The 20,910-nt window shown below is 44.6% G+C and overlaps 2 protein-coding genes across 3 annotated transcripts in view; both read left to right on the plus strand.

Annotated features, from left to right (window-relative positions):
- LOC140213288 (uncharacterized) overlaps positions 1-20,910 on the plus strand; it is a 41,757-nt gene that overhangs the window by 15,954 nt on the left and 4,893 nt on the right. For both annotated transcript variants that reach the window (XM_072284473.1, XM_072284472.1), the window contains exon 3: positions 9,868-9,970. In XM_072284473.1, coding sequence (XP_072140574.1) covers positions 9,868-9,970 — 103 coding nt within the window. The remainder of the gene's footprint in view (positions 1-9,867; positions 9,971-20,910) is intronic.
- LOC140213289 (uncharacterized) overlaps positions 1,835-20,910 on the plus strand; it is a 63,072-nt gene continuing 43,996 nt past the window's right edge. The window contains exons 1-2 of the mRNA XM_072284474.1: positions 1,835-1,888; positions 4,863-5,016. The gene's annotated coding sequence lies outside the window, so the exon portion shown is untranslated. The remainder of the gene's footprint in view (positions 1,889-4,862; positions 5,017-20,910) is intronic.

Consider the following 20,910-nt stretch of genomic DNA (forward strand, 5'->3'; position numbering starts at 1 on the left):
GAAGCAGCGGGAAATCGCACGCTGAGAACACCAATAAACATACAGTGCGACGCAACTCGAGAAATAATATTGAAATCTCTAAGAATATAGAAGAAAAAAAATTGAATCGTCGCGACGGCACATCCCCGTAGGCATCGAAGTCTCTACAAAGCAATTATTTTTCAGCAGGTCTGACAGCGCCCACGCAACAATGGTTGCTCGTATAACGTCAAATGCTCATATTCTGCGGCCTAAACTCATGGCACGGTGCGAAAACGCGCACACGGCGAAAGCGAAACAGTCGCTGCCAACTTGTGGGATCGCTGCATTGAGGCTTCATTCTATTACGCTGCATTCAGTTATACAAACACTATCACGGCGACCGCGCGCAGTGGCGTTCACTGTATGTATTCGGTAAAGAGAAAGCGCCTGTAAACTATTCCATGCTTTCAGTTTGCCCAAGATTATTATTTAGACAGTAAAAAACTTCTCTCGTTTCAAAAGTACTTACAGAAATGTCTGGAAGAGCATCTGCGTGGTGTTTTCAGTGAGCCCTGACAGCAAATCTTGTGAGGAACGCACCGCGTGATCCTTCATACTACGCCAACGAGGTGCTTCCGATAGATGGCGACTCCGTAACTCCTCGCCGCCAATATTACTTTCTCTCCCTCATCGTCAAAGGCTGGCAAAAGAACGTCACTGTGTTCTCAGGCCGTGACGATCTGGTGTGCTCGCAGTCGAGGGCGCGTTATAATCAGTAAAACACGGTATGCGATGTGCTAGGCTTATGTGTAAAAGATGCAATTCAATGTGTAGATTTAATTCAATATGCAATGTGTAAAATCCGCTGCGGGCCGTTTGCACGTCGGGACGGGTAGGCCGTGCCTGACCGCCGCGGCCCAGGCCCTCTGGACGGCCCGTAGCCGAGGTTGGAGCTCTAGAGCGCCTCCTCCCACTTTTCTTCCATAACTTATTATTCTTCTTTTCAGGCCCAACATGGAACCACACAATACTTCTGACCTTGTCAGCTCTCATGGTCGGCGTATGAATTGGCTGGTACCTCAGAGGTCCCCAGACCCCTACGAACGCGGCCCCACCCCAGCCTCAACCCCAGCAGATTGTCCTGCAGAACATTATACAAGTCGACAGAAGGATGCGGGCAATAAGGGTACTGTGAAAAGCAACAGGACGTCTAAAATACATGTATCATGCGGAGTAAAAACTGTGACATTAACATTTATTGATAAGCAAAGTATTTTATAAAAATGTAAGCTTTATTCTTATTCTTTGAATATTGTTGTCGCGTATAACTTTGAACGAGGAATTATGTATAAAGGCAATTAGCTGAGCACTGGTAAACTTTTTCTGGTTTATTTCTCATTTCTCTGCAAATGTTCCCGGAGTTTACTATTATGAAAAGAAAGATATCAATTCCATAACACAAAGGACAGCATAAACAACGAGATCATGGATGCATTGGCTGTTCTAAATGTCTGGAGAAAACTGCGCACAAGTTATTAGCCAAGATATTCGGAGTCATGTTTCTATGGAAGGCCCACCTTCCAGAAGCGATGGGACTAAAAGCTTGATGGTACTGTTAACACATTGGCAGTCTGGATCAGAGAGGTTTGTAGAATTGGCGAAAAAAGTCGGGGAAAATATGGACCCAGTGTCCTAGCTGACAGAGGCCACAGAGACCTTCCATAGTGAAGCGATCGCCATGGTCACCATCAGGATCCGGGAATGGCATGTGATGAAAGGGAAATAAAGGGGAGCGACAGTCAAGCATCTGTACAGTGTGATGTAGAGTTGTCGCATTCTAAATCACGCGTCTGACTTTCGAATCGCAGGGCCGAAGGAGTTCCAGCCAACCACCGCGCCAGAGAAAGAAAGGCCGAAGAAGCGGCAGGTAAGTTTGCCCCGATTGTGAATTTGTCTTGATAGATGCTATTTTTTTGCTCCCGTCCATTGTTCAAGCTCACACTTAACGGAACAGGGACTGATGGAGTGCCTATATACCATTAACTTACACTGTAAGCCCTAATGTAATATCAATGCACATAAATAAGTTACATCCTTCGATGTCTATAAGCATTTATGTTGACATTGCAGTCATATTTATCATTTTGCGCATCACAGATTGTATTATTAGAAATGAGTAAAGCTAAGGATGTGTGATCGGTTGCTACAAGCCAATGCCAAACCGAAATGTTTTTTTTCTGCACTTGCATTTGCCTTTAATTTATCATTTCTGCAGTTCAACTAAAGGCAAACTTCCCCTATGTTTTCCTTGGTTTCATTACCTGCTGGCTTGATGTGGCTGGGTTTAGGCAAAATCTGGGCCGTTGGTTCCCATTGTTCCTACACGTTCATATTATAAGACTATAAAAATTCATTGCTCTAGCATGGGCGTAAAATACGATGCAGTGTGTGTCACAATATAACGGCGTCTTGCAAAAATCGCAATTCAAAGCCTCACGTAATTTTAACGATAGCAACGTTCGCCAGTTCAACGCAATCTTCAGAAACAACTACCTGGAGACTAACCTGGCTGTTTTTCTTTGCCGATCCTAGAGATAGCAGGTAGCACAGGCCACAAGCGTCTTAGCTAGCACTGAAGCAGATGTGCTTAAGAGGAAGCTTTAGCTCGGGTGCTCCTATCTAAACACATGTAAAAGGAGAGTTCGCCTTTCTCGGCAACCACTGCACCAGATTTGACACGTTTTGTTGCATTTAAAAGGAAAACTTAAAATCAAGTGTCTGTTGGTTTCGGATCTTTGTTTCAGGCCGTCAATATTTTATTAAAAATTGGCAAAAATCGAAAATTTTCAGAAAACGGAGCTATGAAGTTTACAACTCCGTAACGCAGCAACGAAAATTGATAATACAATTGCGTGAATTGTACCCAATAGTACATAGTAGTAGTGTAGTACCTAATAGTAGTAGTAATAGTACCTAATAGTACATCTCAGAAAAACGTTTTTCCGTTTTTACATGTTTTGGAATAGGCCGCGTCGGAGTTGGGCCCGAGCTAAAGCTTGCACTTAAAATTACTTGAAGACGGTCAGGAATCGTGACAGCCGACGCAGCCTTTCGAAAGAGCGAGAGAGTTCGCAAGTTCCTGTCGTCTGCGAGAAACGTCTCGCGTTTGCAGCGAGCAGGCGTCGTAGCGGACGACACTTGTAGCATTCCTCTCAAGCGCGCAACACTTTGTCACAACGTAACATTTTTATTTCCATAAACACTTGATGAGTATTTTTATTAGCTACATGCTCGGTTATTATTGGTGTTGTTAAAATTCAATCAATGAATAATTTGAAGATTGAAAGATTTGAAGAAACTTAAAATGAATATTTGTTCTCTGGCGTTAAATTGGCTACACAATCTAACAAGAATGCATAACCTGGTGTGCCCTGCTGATAAACCATAGTAAGCCGTGCTTCAGTCTCAAAGTCACACAATTATTATGTAACGTGTTGTACATTATATATGACGTTGCAGAAATAAAATTAGATTTTCTGCGATAATATTTGAGCATAGATTTGTTTACTGCGCTGCAAGCAATCGCCGATAGTCTAAAGATCGAAGTCCATCCGAAGCCTGTACTTCCCATCATTCCCATGAAGGTTGAGGGAACGCTCATGAGAGCCCCGTAGACACTAGCGCCACATTTCCCTCTAGGGTATTTATTTAGAAACTCTATGGAGTCCCCCGATAGCCTCTTCGCCCGCCGCTCCGTACAGTAGAGACAACCACGGCGTTGGCCACGCGAATCGCGGACGCTATATAAAAATTAACTCCGTTTCATGCATCAGGTGCAATGCTGTGGAAGCTACGCAAGTAGTGCAGTCTCCAAATAATATCGCTTCGCGCGTTCCGTGTATGGTTCGCTGGGAGTTTGCTGGCGGCGTTGCATGTGAGGCTGCCGCGACGGGAGGGAACTAAAAATAACGAAAAGAAAATTTATATAAAACAACGTGTTAGCAGCCGAATGAACGCATGGCTTGATGGCTTCTTAGGGTAAATTCTTATTTCCATTCAGAACTGACCTTACATAATGAACATTTTCAGGAGAATCCGCCAAACACACCGAACTGTTTCTCAGTGCGAACGCAACCACTGCAAAAAGTGTCTGTAGCATCCACAGCGTTGCACCTGATGTATGAAACGCAGCATAGTAGATGCCTTGGGCGGACACCGTAACAATGCTTGCCGGCGCTCATGTCCACGAAAGCGATCTGCAACGCGGCCAAAGTGCGCGAGAGCCCGGACCTCGTCTTCAAAGCGATCTGCGATATCTGTAGACTGCGCGCAGTGCCGGTAGCACTGCATGCGCTGTGCGTTCGACGTTTCGTTCACGCTGAAGCGAAAGATGCATGAAGGTCAATTCGCTGACTGCTGCCGCGATTGCTCACTCCGGAATTTCGACAGCGGATTCCGCGCTCATCGAGCGAGATGTGTTCATGTCTACCAGTGCGCGCGTGACACCGTGCTGGTTTATTTAGTTAAAATACGTTGGGGTGCTAGTTGGTTTGACTGAATGATAGAATGTGTCATCACCGATGGCGTAAGCGCGACTGAACAAGAACGTAGAACGAAACAGACACAGAAAGACAGCCTGTCTGTGTGTGTCTGTTTCTACCTACGTCCTCATTTAGTCACTTTTCAACATGTTTAAAAGGGTATAAAGCCGATAAAACTACTGTCCTTACTTCGTACAGCTATACACTAATTTGCTATGGCGATCAGTGCTTCGCCTTTCGAGCGAAACTGCGATTTTTTTTTGCAGAAGACGACGACGTCGAAGAGCGGCAAGCACGAGGACTCGTGGCGCAAACAAAGAAAACAAAGCAAAAATTAACCAAACTGGAAATCCCACGCAGCTCCAAAGAACCAATCAAAACGCGGAGCTCCGAAGATCACCAATCCTGGAACGACACACCGTGGACCAGAAGAGAGAATAAAGCCGAAGCCCGTCGTTAGCAGCATCAGATCGCCGACCAGAAGAGGATCAACCGAGCCGTCTTCCTGCAGCACGTACGTATGTAGTCTGTCTCCCAGTCCCAGTCTGTACGTACGGTAATCTACCGCATGATTGTACTCGCGTTATGCCAGAACTCCTTGGTACTGATTTGAGTTGTAATTGTATCTTTCTACCCCTTACGCAGTGTCGTCATGGCTGCCTTCGTGCTTGCATCGAGCCTATTCAGCGCAGTGACGACCTTCTACAATAGACGGGCCATCGAGAACGCCCTGCTGTCGTAGGTACGTTACCTTATGACCATCTATGCGCTAATGTAGACATTTCAGTCAGTCCGCAACACGTTGGGCTTCCATGACCTCAGAGAGCCTTTGCAGCGAATGTGACCGACAATCACACTTGGTCGCAAGCACCACGACAAGGCGTGTCTGGTGCCAGATTTACTCAACGTATCGCAGTTTTCAAGCCTTCTCATAGGGTTCAAGGCCTCACAAGGGTTCTCATAGTTTTTCCTTCTCGCCGCGAAACTTTCCTGTAAGCTTATAGTGATTACTTCTTTTGTAAATATAATTTTTAGTCAAATACTTATCTATAGGTACGTTACTACTCAGTGCTTCGTTAGTCTACATAATTAGGCAAGTTAGATCTGTAGCTTGGTTGTTATTTAGATCGGCATTGGTGAGTTTAACTAATTAGTTACTTAGCTTATTTCTTTTATACTTATAGAAATTGTTCAATTCAATCAATTTTTCGAGGCTTTCAATTAGTACACTTACGTAAGTTAGGTAGTCTTGGCAATTCGCCGACAGGTAGGCACGCATCAAATATTAGGAATTCTCGCTACCGTGAATCATGCTGTGACTACAAGCAGGCACGCCTTTTACGTGCAAGTACATAAAATTACGAGTTGCTCTGTAGCCGCCGGTTTCTTAGGGAGTTGACCCATGTGTACCTTTTGAACTGTGAATGGGGCCCCTTTTGCAAATTAGGAATTTGGAAATGAAACACGGCGTCATAGTTTCAAAATTGTTGGCTATAAAATGTTCGAACTGTGTTCAGAAACAGGGCGTCGATTTTCATGTTGTGCCGACAAGGCGTCGTTAGTAGCAGCGCACCACTGCGCGAAAGTGGATGCATGCCTAGGACGCCAATGGCGTCGGTTAGGCGTCTGCTCCGATACACTTGCGCGAGTGCCGTGGTGCCTCAAAACATTTTTTTCTTGGGGGCTTTGGGTGCGTTCATTGTGGACGCTATAGGAAGCGTCCCCATAGCGTCACGCGAGAGTTTCGCGGCCAGACGAATAGCATTGAACCATCCTGCTGCCACCCTTCTAACGCTCATTTTCAGTGGCGATGTCAGTGGATCTTGTGTTTGAGGAAAAAAAACTTCGACAGACAAAAGTGTTTACGTGTGGAAATCCAATGCGTACCATTATAGTGCCTTTGGTGAAGTATTTTCGATTTATGTTCTCGACATGCACGAAACTCTGTATGCTAAAAATGTTTGACAACGTTGCAAGACAGAACTGCTGGGGTGTTCTTGTTAGACAGAAAGCACATCATCACCCTCGCGATGTGGTCGAAGAGCAGACGTGGTATCGCATCGTTGCTGTTTTGTCCGTTCGCGCGGCGTCGTAGCTGAGCAAGTAACAGCGCAATAAGATCCAGACACAAGAGAGGAGGAAATAGACAAGCGCTTGCCTTTGGCCTCCTTTCTTGTGCCTAACGCTTTTAGTACGCTAAGTTACCTGTTCAGTTCTGGAAAACCAACTGTCCCAACCATCAAGTCGTACGGCGTCAATCGCTACACGGTTGTTAATGGACGCAGGGCAGCTGTGCGCTTTTTTCTGACTATCCCTGTGCACATATTTGAAGCTGTTTCAAGCGTGCGTGTACAGTTTTTTTTAATCTACTCTTTTTCACAATCCTGGACAGGTATTCCGTAAGAGTCCATCTAGTGGACTGTCCATTTCAAAAGCTGTTTCAAGCGTGCGTGTACAGTTTTTTTAATCTACTCTTTTTCACAATCCTGGACAGGTATTCCGTAAGAGTCCATCTAGTGGACTGTCCATTTCGAAAGCTGTTTCAAGCGTGCGTGTAAAGTTTTTTTAATCTACTCTTTTTTACAATCCTGGACAGGTATTCTGTAAGAGTCCGTCTAGTGGACTGTCCATTTCGACCGCTGCCAATTGGATGGAGTTGTGCGAGCCAGGAGGAGACCAGCGGCCGCGGCCAATAAGCGGCGGTTGAAACGGACAGTCCACTAGGTGGACTCAAACGGAATACTTCACCCCCCCCTCCCCTCTTTAAAACTGATGGTAGCGCTAAAAAGGTCGAACACACGTCCTACATAAGTAATTTCCCGTGTAGCTATATTCTACCGAACATTTCACACAAACGGGTTCCGAGAATTGCGAAAAATATTCTTTTAGCAGTATTCTTCATGGCGTAACTGTTGATAAAACGCGCTAACCTGTGTGCTGTGTGCGTTACGTTGTTCAAACAACTACGCCTACGGGACGAGTACACCTGCGGAACCGTTGTTCCACTACGCTCATGGGCCAGTGAGCTTGTGATCCCCTTCAGTAACTAATTACGATCAACTGTCGATAAATGCGCGAAATTTAGATGCTTTTATGCCGATGCTGAAGACTCCATAGAAACCAAGTCAGTGTGGGATGAGAATGGCTATGCATTTTATGTAGACCCTTCATAATTACATAGTAATTTAATATTCACATATTGTACAGTCGGTCATGCTACGTTTCATCATTAAAAATATCGAATCACCCACTCGAATTACGTGCACAGGTTAATTATTGGGTGCCAGCATTACAAAAAGGCGGAAAATATTTCGCAATGACTAGATTGGCGATTAGTCAAGGTAGCACCCTTCGTCAAGTCAGGCGACCAATCTTCACCATGCAACTACAGACCCATTTCGCTAACAAGTACCATATGCAAGGTCATGGAACACGTCATCAACTCCCAAATTTCCAAATACTTAGAAAGCCACAACATAATATACCAGTATCAGCACGGTTTCCCCATGGGCTACTCTTGTGAAACACAACTTGCAGGGTTTGTTCGTGACTTACACTCATCCGTTGACACTGGTTTACAAGTAGATGCAGTTTTCCTTGATTTCTCCAAAGCTTTTGATCGCGTTCTGCACCACAGATTACTCCTCAAACTTGCATGCCTAAACATTCGCCCTAACATCCTCGCATGGGTTAAAGGTTTTCTTCCTTCCAGGCTCCAGTTTACTTCCACTAACTACAATTCTTCTTTTGCCTACGTTACTTCTGGTGTCCCCCAGGGCAGCGTGCTAGGCCCTTTACTTTTCTTAATATATATTAATGATCTTCCTTCTTGCGTAACGTCCCGGGATCGTCTCTTTGCCGATTATGTCGTAATTTACCGCACAATTTCCACTGATATCGATCGCCAATGCTTGCAATCTGACCTTGATGCAATTGCCTTATGGTGCTCCAAATGGCTAATGTCGCTTAATATCTCTAAAACCAAGTTAATGACATTTAATGGTCGAAAGTCTCGAATTGAAAACTTACTTCATTAATAACAGCACGATTGAGTCTTCCACTTCCTACAAATATCTTGGCCTTCATTTCCAGTCTGACCTAACGTGGCATCACCATATAAATTTAACCCTGGCAGCTGCTAACCGTTCTCTTGGAATACTTAAACGAACCCTCAAGCAAGCGCCACCACTCGTACTAAAACAGGCATATAACACAATCATTCGCCCGACAATGAATATGCTGCGGCAATTTGGGATCCCCATCAGGTATATCTAGTCTCTAACCTTGAACTCCTGCAGAACCGTGCTGCTCGATTTTTTTTCAGATTATTCAACATTCACCAGCGTTACATCTTTAAAGAATCGTGCCGGTTTGCAATCCTTGAGCCTTCGTCGAAAACATTCTCGCTTATCACTATTTCATAAAATTTTCCACTACTCCTCACTTCGTGATGATTTTTTTCTGTCACCACCGATTATCTTTCCTCGCCGCGATCACCCGAAAAAAGTGAAACTCATTTTGTGTCGGTCATCAACTTTCGCTCAGTCCTTCGTACCACGCACTATTATCGATTAGAACGATTTACCCTCATACATAGCCATGGAAACTGACATAGCCAAATTTAAGGAAACAATTTGCACTTCTGTGACGAGCTGTTAAAAATGTTTTCTTATTAAGTGTGTTTCCCTGCTATTTTTTATGCTTTGTGAGTTGTTGCTTGCTCCTGATGTTTTAATGTACGTTGCTTCTTCTTTTTTGGTTTCTTGGTTCATTATGATGACTACACTGCCTTGTTGAACGGAAAAAAAAAATCTCTTGTAAATGTTTTTCTTTACATGTATGCTGTACCCTAATGTACACTTTTTTTTTGTAGCCCCCCCCCCCCCCCCCCCTTTGTAATACCCTCCTTCAAGGGCCTTTAGGGGTATTGTAAATAAATAAATAAATATCGAAACGTCCCACTCCAAACATCTAGCTAAATACGGTTGTGCCTTCACCAAAGCGGTCGTCTGACGCGATACATTTCACTCGGGAGTGAAGCAGGTGCACTCGGGAAAGCAGGACGTTCAATTTACCGAAAGGTTAATGTTCCTTGTCCATCCCTTGCAACCACTGCACAGTAATGGCAAAAATAAGTCGCGTCTACAAACGCGTACGCCATGACTGAAGGAGTTATGCCTCCAGAACGAATATTTCATTGGTGTTAATAATTAGGTAGTCTATCCTCTATTGAAATGTTTCGCTTGGGGTTTTACGTGGTTAGTATCAAAGTACTGTTTAAGATTTCAAGCCCTCGAAATGTACTGTTGTTACAGGGCTTTGTATGACTGTATAGAATATGTACTCTTGCTAATCTTTCATGCAGGTGAACAACCCAGCTGTGCAGCGATGGATGGGTTCATGGGCCACGGAGACAGTTAGCACACTCGTAAAAAAAGGACAAGTGGCATCACCTGAAAAGGAGAGTGGTACGTATCAGGCCACTTTGCTTGGCATAACGTGGTGCCCTAAAAGTTCAAGAAATGCAGTACCTGATATGTCACAGGGAGCAATGAAAGTTAAATATAGACGCCTCACAATGATGAAAATGTCTTCGTCAGTGACGGCGAATGAAAGCAGTCTGGTTTAACTTGCATGCAACAATTTCTTTAGGCAAGAGCAAATTGCTATTGGCCTCGAGCTCCACCACTGGAAAAGCTGGCGCCACCGTTGGCGTGTTGTGCTATGAGGGATCACGTGTACATAGCGGCCGCGTCGGGCTGCTTTGGGAGCGCCGAAGCGAGCTGAAAAACGGAGTTTTAATCCCTCGTACGCTGCGGTCCTCATTTAGTGGCCAGATTTTCCCGCTTTGAGTATCTCCTTTACAACGCTTGAAAGCACTACAATAGGTAGTGGCTGCCTTTTAAGGCACGCATTATGGTAGGCTACTGCTCGGTGGCGCAATGCCGAACGTACACAACGGAGCCCGGTGTGAGCCTTATTCACACGTAGCCGCAGGACAAGCTGCGTGAAGCTTGGCTCGCGAAACATAAAACCGGCAAACGGTCATCGGCTACAACTCGGGTATGCAGCAAGCACAGACGCGAGGAAGATTTCTGCTACGGCGCCGGGTCTGCGATCTTCAGAAAACGCGCACTGAGACGCTCGCCCGAGTCCGCTGCCCGACTAATGTCATGACGGTTTGGTCGATGAACTTGTCGATGCTATAGATACTGGCAAGTTCACTGGAGTGGAAAGGGAGTGTAAGAAGCACATTTTTTTATAAATAAGTATGACAAGGTCATGTTTGTGTTATGAAGTAATGCACTGGATTACAAAAAAGAAGCAGCGGGAAATCGCACGCTGAGAACACCAATAAACATACAGTGCGACGCAACTCGAGAAATAATATTGAAACGTCCAAGAATTTAGAACAAAAAAGATTGAATCGTCGCGACGGCACATCCCCGTAGGCATCGAAGTCTCTACAATGAAATTATTTTTCAGCAGGTCTGATAGCGCCCACGCAACAATGGTTGCTCGTATAACGTCAAATGCTCATATTCTGCGGCCTAAAGCTCATGGCACGGTGCGAAAATGCGCACACGGTGAAAGCGAAACAGTCGCTGCCAACTTCTGGGATCGCTGCATTGAGGCTTGATTCTATTACGCTGCATTTAGTTATACAAACACTATCACGGCGACCGCGCGCAGTGGCGTTCACTGTACGTATTCGGTAAAGAGAAAGCGCCTGTAAACTATTCCCTGCTTTCAGTTTGCCCAAGATTATTATTTAGACAGTAAAAAACTTCTCTCGTTTCAAAAGTACTTACAGAAATGTCTGGAAGAGCATCTGCGTGGTGTTTTCAGTGAGCCCTGACAGCAAAACTTATGAGGAACGCACCGCGTGATCCTTCATACTACGCCAACGAGGTGCTTCCGATAGATGGCGACTCCGTAACTCCTCGCCGCCAATATTACTTTCTCTCCCTCATCGTCAAAAGGCTGCCAAAAGAACAATGTCACTGTGTTCTCAGGCCGTGACGATCTGGTGTGCTCGCAGTCGAGGGCGCGTTATAATCAGTAAAACACGGTATGCGATGTGCTAGGCATATGTGTAAAAGATGCAATTCAATGTGTAGATGTAATTCAATATGCAATGTGTAAAATCCGCTGCGGGCCGTTTGCACGTCGGGACGGGTAGGCCTGCCTGACCGCCGCGGCCCAGGCCCTCTGGACAGCCCGTAGCCGAGAGGCGAGGTTGGAGCTCTAGAGCGCCTCCTCCCACTCTTCTTCCATAACTTATTATTCTACTTTTCAGGCCCAACATGGACGCAAACAATACTCCTGGCCTTGTCAGCTCTCATGGTCGGTGTATGGCTTGGCTGAGAGGGCCCCAGACCCCAACAAACTCGGCCCCATCCCAGCCTCAACCGCAGCAGATTGTCGTGCAGAACATCATGCAAGTCGACAGAAGGATGCGGGCAATAAGGGTACTGTGAAAAGCAACAGGACGTCTAAAATACATGTATCATGCGGAGTAAAAACTGTGAAATTAACATTTAATGATAAGCAAAGTATTTTATAAAAATGTAAGCTTTATTCTTATTCTTTGAATATTGTTGTCGCGTATAACTTTGAACGAGGAATTATGTATAAAGGCAATTAGCTGAGCACTGGTAAACTTTTTCTGGTTTATTTCTCATTTCACTGCAAATGTTCCCGGAGTTTACTATTATGAAAAGAAAGATATCAATTCCATAACACAAAGGACAGCATAAACAACGAGATCATGGATGCATTGGCTGTTCAAGATATTCGGAGTCATTTCTATGGAAGGCCCACCTTCCAGAAGCGATGGGACTAAAAGCCTGATGGTACTGTTAACACATTGGCAGTCTGGATCAGAGAGGTTTGTAGAATTGGCGAAAAAAGTCGGGGAAAATATGGACCCAGTGTCCTAGCTGACAGAGGCCACAGAGACCTTCCATAGTGAAGCGATTGCCATGGCGACCATCAGGAGCCGGGAATGGCATGTGATGAAAGGCGAATAAAGGGGAGCGACAGTCAAGCACCTGTACAGTGTGATGTAGAGTTGTTGCATTCTAAATCACGCGTCTGACTTTCGAATCGCAGGGCCGAAGGAGTTCCAGCCAACCACCCCGCCAGAGAAAGAAAGGCCGAAGCGGCAGGTAAGTTTGCCCCGATTGTGAATTTGTCTTGATAGATCCTATTTTTTTGCTCCTGTCCATTGTTCGAGCTCAGACTTAACGGAACAGGGACTGATGGAGTGCCTATATACCATTAACTGTAATGTAATATCAATGCACATAAATAAGTTACATCCTTCGACGTCTATAAGCATTTATGTTGACATTGCAATCATATTTATCATATTGCGCATCACAGATTCTATTATTAGAAATGAGTAAAGCTAAGGATGTGTGATCGGTTGCTACCAGCGAATGCCAAACCAAAATGTTTTTTTTCTGCACTTGCATTTGCCTTTAATTTATCATTTCTGCAGTTCAACTAAAGGCAAACTTCCCCTATGTTTTCCTTGGCTTCATTACCTGCAGGCTTGATGTGGCTGGGTTTAGGCAAAATCTGGGCCGTTGGTTCCCATTGTTCCTACACGTTCACATTATAAGACTCAAAAAAATTCATTGCTCTAGCATGGGCGCAAAATACGATGCAGTGTGTGTCACAATATAACGGCGTCTTGCAAAAATCGCAATTTAAAGCCTCACGTAATTTTAATTATAGCAACGTTCGCCAGTTCAACGCAATCTTCAGAAACAACTACCGGGAGACTAACCTGGCTGTTTTTCTTTGCCGATCCTAGAGATAGCAGGTAGCACAGGCCACAAGCGTCTTAGCTAGCACTGAAGCAGATGTGCTTAAGAGGAAGCTTTAGCTCGGGTGCTCCTATCTTAACACATGTAAAAGGAGAGTTCGCCTTTCTCGGCAAACACTGCACCAAATTTAACAAGTTTTGTTGCATTTAAAAGGAAAACTTAAAATCAAGTGTCTGTTGGTTTCGGATATTTGTTTCAGGCCGTCAATTTTTTATTAAAAATTGGCAAAAATCGAAAATCTTCAGAAAACGGAACTATGAAGTTTACAACTCCGTAACGCAGCAACGAAAATTGATAATACAATTCCGTGAATTGTACCTAATAGTACATAGTAGTAGTATAATACCTAATAGTAGTAGTAATAGTACCTAATAGTACATCTCAGAAAAACGTTTTCGCGTTTTTACATGTATTGGAATAGGCCCCGTCGGAGTTGGGCCCGAGCTAAAGCTTGCACTTAAAATTACTTGAAGACGTTCAGCAATCGTGACAGCCGACGCAGCCTTTCGGAAGAGCGAGAGAGTTCGCAAGTTCCTGTCGTCTGCGAGAAAAGTGTCGCGTTTGCAGCGAGCAGGCGTCGTAGCGGACGACACTTGTAGCATTCCTCTCAAGCGCGCAACACTTTTTCATAAACACTTGATGAGTATCTTTATATAACTACATGCACGGTTATTATTGCTGTTGTTAAAATTGAATGAATGAATAATTTGAAATTGAAAGATTTGAAGAAAACTTAAAATGAATATTTGTTCTCTGGCGTTAAATTGGCTACACAATCTGTTATAACAAGAATGCATAACCTGGTGTGCCCTGCTGATAAACCACAGTAAGCCGTGCTTCAGTCTCAAAGTCACACAATTTTTATGTAACGTGTTGTACATTATATATGACGTTGCAGAAATAAAATTAGATTTTCTGCGATAATATTTGAGCATAGCTTTGTTTACTGGGCCGCAAGCAATCGCCGATAGTCTAAAGATCGAAGTCAATCCGAAGCCTGTACTTCCCACCATTCCCATGAAGGTTGAGGCGACGCTCATGAGAGCCCCCGTAGACACTAGCGCCACATTTCCCTCTAGGGTATTTATTTAGAAACTCTATGGAGTCCCCCGCAGCCTCTTCGCCTGCCGCTCCGTACAGTAGAGACAACCACGGCGTTGGCCACGCGAATCGCGGACGCTGTATAAAAATAAACTCCGTTTCATGCATCAGGTGCAATGCTGTGGAAGCTACGCAAGTAGTGCAGTCTCCAAATAATAGTTCGCTGGGAGTTTGCTGGCGGCGTTGCATGTGAGGCTGCCGCGACGGGAGGGAACTAAAAATAACGAAAAGAAAATTTATATAAAACAACGTGTTAGCAGCCGAATGAACGCATGGCTTGATGGCTTCTTAGGGTAAATTCTTATTTCCATTCAGAACTGACCTTACATAATGAACATTTTCAGGAGAATCCGCCAAACACACCGAACTGTTTCTCAGTGCGAACGCAACCACTGCAAAAAGTGTCTGTAGCATCCACAGCGTTGCACCTGATGTATGAAACGCAGTATAGTAGATGCCTTGGGCGGACACCGTAACAATGCTTGCCGGCGCTCATGTCCACGAAAGCGATCTGCAACGCGGCAAAAGTGCGCGAGAGCCCGGACCTCGTCTTCAAAGCGATCTGCGATATCTGTAGACTGCGCGCAGTGCCGGTAGCACTGCATGCGCTGTGCGTTCGACGTTTCGTTCACGCTGAAGCGAAAGATGCATGAAGGTCAAATCGCTCGCTGCTGCCGCGATTGCTCACTCCGGAATTTCGACAGCGGATTCCGCGCTCATCGAGCGAGATGTGTTCATGTCTACCAGTGTGCGCGTGACACCGTGCTGGTTTATTTAGTTAAAATACGTTGGGGTGCTAGTTGGTTTGACTGAATGATAGAATGTGTCAGCACCGATGGCGTAAGCGCGACTGAACAAGAACGTAGAAAGAAACAGACACAGAAAGACAGCCTGTCTATCTGTGTTTGTCTGTTTCTACCTACGTCCTCATTTAGTCACTTTTAAACATGTTTAAAAGGGTATAAAGCCACTAAAACTACTGTCCTTACTTCGTACAGCTGTACACTAATTTGCTATGGCGATCAGACGACGTCGAAGAGCGGCAAGCACGAGGACTCGCGGCGCAAACAAAGAAAACAAAGCAAAAATTAACCAATCAGGAAATCCCACGCAGCTCCAAAGAACCAATCAAAACGCGGAGCTTCGAAGATCACCAATCCTGGAACGACACACCGTGGACCAGAAGAGAGAATAAAGCCGAAGCGCGTCGTTAGCAGCATCAGATCAGCAGCAACGAGCCGTCTTCCTACTACAGGTATGTATGTAGTCTGTCTCCCAGTCCCAGTCTGTACGTAGGGTAATCTACCGCATGATTGCACTCGCGTTATGCCAGAACTCCTTGGTACTGATTTGAGTTGTAATTGTATCTTTCTACCCCTTACGCAGTGACAGCATGACTGCTCTGGTACTTGCGTCAAGCCTTTTGAGCGCGGTCACGACTTTCTGCAACAGGAGGAGCATCGAGAATGCTTTGTTGTCCTGGGTATGTTACCTTATGACCATCTATGCGCTGATGTACACATTTCAGTTAGTCCGCATCACGTTGGGCTTCCATGACCTCAGAGAGCCTTTGCAGCGCATGTGACCGACAATCACACTTTGGTCGCAAGCACCACGACAAGGCGTGTCTGGTGCCAGCTTCACTCAACGTATCGCAGTTTTCAATCCTTCTCATAGAGTTCAAGGCCTCACAAGGGTTCTCATAGTTTTTCCTTCTCGCCGCGGAACATTCCTGTAAGCTTATAGTGATTACTTCTTTTGTAATTATAATTTTTAGTCAAATATTTATCTATAGGTATGTTACTATTCAGTGCTTCGTTAGTCTACATAATTAATTAGGCAAGTTAGATCTGTAGCTTGGTTGTTATTTAGATCGGCATTGGTGAGTTTAACTAATTAGTAACTTAGCTTATTTCTTTGTTACTTATGGAAATTGTTCAATTATTTCAATTTCTAAGTTGAGCCTTTCAATTAGTACACTTAGGTAAGTTATGTAGTGTTGCAACTTCGCCGACAGGCAGTCACACATCAAATATTAGGAATTCTCACTACCATGAATCATGCTGCCACTACACGCAGGCACGACTTTTAGGTGGAAGTAGATAAAATTGCGAGATTAAATTGCTCTGTAGCCGGTTTATCACAGAGTTGACCCATTTGTACCTTCTGAAATGTTAATTTGGCCGCTGTTGCAAATGAAGAACCTGGAAATGAAACACGGCGTTGTTGTTTCAAAATTGTTCGCATTAAAATTGTCGAACAGGGCGTCGATTTGTATGTTGCGTCGACAAGACGTCGTTAGTAGCAGTGGACCATTGCGCGAAAGTGGGTGAATGCCTAGGACGCCAGTGGCGTCTGTCAGGCGTCTGCTCCGATACACTTGCGCCAGCGCCGTGGTGCGTTCACTGTGGACGCTATAGGAAGCGTCCCCATAGCGTCACGCGAGAGTTTCGCGGCCAGACGAAAAGTATTGAACCATCCTGCTACCACCTTTCTAACGCTCATTTTCACTGGCGATGTCCGTGGATCTAGTCGTTGTGGAAAAAAAAAGTTCGACAGACAAAAGTGTTTACGTGTGGAAATCCAATGCGAAGCATTATAGTGCCTTTGGTGAAGTATTTTCGATTTATGTTCTCGACATGCATGAAACTCTGTATGCTAAAAATGTTTGACAACGTTGCAAGACAGAACTGGTGGGATGTTCTTGTTAGACAGAAAGCAAGCACATTATCACCCTCGCGATGTGGTCGAAGAGCAAACGTGTTATGGCATCGTTGCTGTTTTCTCCGTTCGCACGGCGTCGTAGCTGAACAAGTAACAGCGCAATAAAATCGAGGCACAAGAGAGGAGGAAACAGAGAAGCGCTTGCCTCTGGCCTCCTTTCTTGTGCCTAACGTTTTTAGTACGCTAAGTTACCTGTTCAGTTATAGAAAACCAACTATCCGAACCATCAACTCGTAAGAAGCGCTCCCCCCCCCCTCCTCCTCCCCGGATAAATTCTGAACATAGCGTAATTTTTTTTTGTCCTGCATAAGTATAATTTCCTGTGTAGCTATACCGAACATTTCACACAATTAAACGGGTTCCGAGAAATGCGAAAAATATTCTTTTAGCCGTATTCTTCATGGCGTAACTGTTGCTAACGCGCTCACCTGTGTGGTGTGCGCGTTACGTTGTTCAAACAAGTACGCCTACGGGACGAGTACACCTGCGGAACCGTTGTTCCACTACGCTCACGGGCCAGTGCGCTTGTGATCCCCTACAGTCACTAATTACGATCAACTGTCGATAAATGCGCGTGAAATTTAGATGCTTTTATGCCGATGCTGAAGACTCCATAGAAACCAAGTCAGTGTGGGATGAGAATGACTATGCATTTTATGTAGACCCATCATAATTACATAGTAATTAAATATTCACATATTGTACAGTCGGTCATGCTACGTTTCATCATTAAAAATATTGAATCACCCACTCGAATTACATGCACAGGTTAATTATTGGGTGCCAGCATTACAAAAAGGCGTAAAATATTTCGCAATGACTAGATTGGCGAATAGCCAAGGTAGCACCCTTCGTCAAGTCAGGCGACCAATCTTCACCATGCAACTACAGACCTATTTCGCTAACAAGTACCATATGCAAGGTCATGGAACACGTCATTAACTCCCAAATTTCCAAATACTTAGAAAGCCACAACATAATATACCAGTATCAGCACGGTTTGCACGGATACCAGTATCAGCACGGATACCAGTATCAGCACTCCTCAAACTTGCATGCCTAAACATTCGCCCTAACATCCTCGCATGGGTTAAAGGTTTTCTTTCTTCCAGGTTCCAGTTTACTTCCACTAACTACAATTCTTCTTTTGCCCACGTTACTTCTGGTGTCCCCCAGGGCAGCGTGCTAGGCCCTGTACTTTTCTTAATATATATTAATGATCTTCCTTCTTGCGTAACGTCCCGGGATCATCTCTTTGCCGATTATGTCGTAATTTACCGCACAATTTCCTCTGATATCGATCGCCAATGCTTGCAATCTGACCTTGATGCAATTGCCTTATGGTGCTCCAAATGGCTAATGTCGCTTAATATCTCTAAAACCAAGTTAATGACATTTAATGGTCGAAAGTCTCGAATTGAAAACACTTACTTCATTAATAACAGCATGATTGAGTCTTCCACTTCCTACAAATATCTTGGCCTTCATTTCCAGTCTGACCTAACGTGGCATCACCATATAAATTTAACCCTGGCAGCTGCTAACCGTTCTCTTGGAATACTTAAACGAACCCTCAAGCAAGCGCCACCACTCGTACTAAAACAGGCATATATCACAATCATTCGCCCGAAAATGAATATGCTGCGGCAATTTGGGATCCCCATCAGGTATATCTAGTCTCTAACCTTGAAGCCCTGCAGAACCGTGCTGCTCGATTTTTTTCAGATTATTCAACATTCACCAGCGTTACATCTTTAAAGAGTCGTGCCGGTTTGCAATCCTTGAGCCTTCGTCGAAAACATTCTCGCTTATCACTATTTCATAAAATTTTCCACTACTCCTCACTTCGTGATGATTTTTTTCTGTCACCACCGATTATCTTTCCTCGCCGCGATCACCCGAACAAAGTGAAACGCATTTTGTGTCGGTCATCAACTTTCGCTCAATCCTTCATACCGCGCACTATTATCGATTAGAACGATTAGCCCTCATACATAGCCATGGAAACTGACATAGCCAAATTTAAGGAAACAATTTGCACTTCTGTGAAGAGCTGTTAAAAATGTTTTCTTATTAAGTGTGTTTCCCTGCTATTTTTTATGCTTTGTGAGTTGTTGCTTGCTCCGGATGTTTTAATGTACGTTGCTTCTTTTTTGGTTTCTTGGTTCATTATGATGACTACACTGCCTTGTTGAATGGAAAAAAAAAATCTCTTGTAAATGTTTTTCTTTCCATGTATGCTGTACCTTAATGTACACATTTTGTTTGTAGCCCCCCCCCCCCCCCCCTTTGTAATACCCTCCTTCAAGGGCCTTTAGGGGTATTGTAAATAAATAAATAAATAAATATCGAAACGTCCCACTCCAAACATCTAGCTAAATACGGGTGTGCCTTCACCAAAGTGGTCATCTGACGCAATACATTTTACTCGGGAGTGAAGCAGGTGCAGTCGGGAAAGCAGGACGTTCAATTTACCGAAAGTTTAATGTTCCTTGTCCATTCCTTGCAACCACTGCACAGTAATGGCAAAAATAAGTCTCGTCTACAAACGCGTACGCCATGACTGAAGGAGTTATGCCTCCAGAACGAATATTTCATTGGTGTTAATAATTAGGTAGTCTATCCTCTATTGAAATGTTTCGCTTGGGGTTTTACGTGGTTGATATCAAAGTACTGCTTAAGATTTCAAGCCCTCGAAATGTACTGTTGTTACAGGGCTTTGTATGACTGTATAGAATATGTACTCTTGCTAATCTTTCATGCAGGTGAAGAACCCAGCTATACAGCGGTGGATGGGCACGTGGGCGACAGAAGCGGTTACCACACTGGTACAAAGAGGCCAAGCGGCATTAGCTGAAAAGGAGGGTGGTACGTATCAGGCCACTTTGCTTGGCATAACGTGGTGCCCTAAATGTTCAAGAAATGCAGTACCTGATATGTCACAGGGAGCAATGAATGTTAAATATAGACGCCTCACAATGATGATGTCTTCGTCAGTGACGGCGAATGAAAGCCGAGTCTGGTTTAACTTGCATGCAACAATTTCTTTAGGCAAGAGCAAATTGCTATTGGCCTCGAGCTCCACCACTGGAAAAGCTGGCGCCACCGTTGGCGTGTTGTGCTATGAGGGATCACGTGTACATAGCGGCCGCGTCGGGCTGCTTTGGGAGCGCCGAAGCGAGCTGAAAAACGGAGTTTAAATCCCTGGTACGCTGCGGTCCTCATTTAGTGGCCAGATTTTCCCGCTTTGAGTATCTCCTTTACAACGTTTGAAAGCACTACAATAGGTAGTGGCTGCCTTTGAAGGCGCGCATTATGGTAGGCTACTGCTCGGGTATGCAGCAAGCACAGACGCGAGGAAGATTTCTGCTACGGCGCCGGGTCTGCGATCTTCAGAAAACGCGCTCTGAGACGCTCGCCCGAGTCCGCTGCCCGACTAATGTCATGACGGTTTGGTCGATGAACTTGTCGATGCTATAGATACTGGCAAGTTCACTGGAGTGGAAAGGGAGTGTAAGAAGCACATTTTTTTATAAATAAGTATGACAAGGTCATGTTTGTGTTATGAAGTAATGCACTGGATTACAAAAAAGAAGCAGCGGGAAATCGCACGCTGAGAACACCAATAAACATACAGTGCGACGCAACTCGAGAAATAATATTGAAATGTCCAAGAATTTAGAAGAAAAAAAATTGAATCGTCCCGACGGCACATCCCCGTAGGCATCGAAGTCTCTACAAGGAAA

Source organism: Dermacentor andersoni, chromosome 9, assembly GCF_023375885.2.
Source record: "Dermacentor andersoni chromosome 9, qqDerAnde1_hic_scaffold, whole genome shotgun sequence".
Lineage (NCBI taxonomy): Eukaryota > Metazoa > Arthropoda > Arachnida > Ixodida > Ixodidae > Dermacentor > Dermacentor andersoni.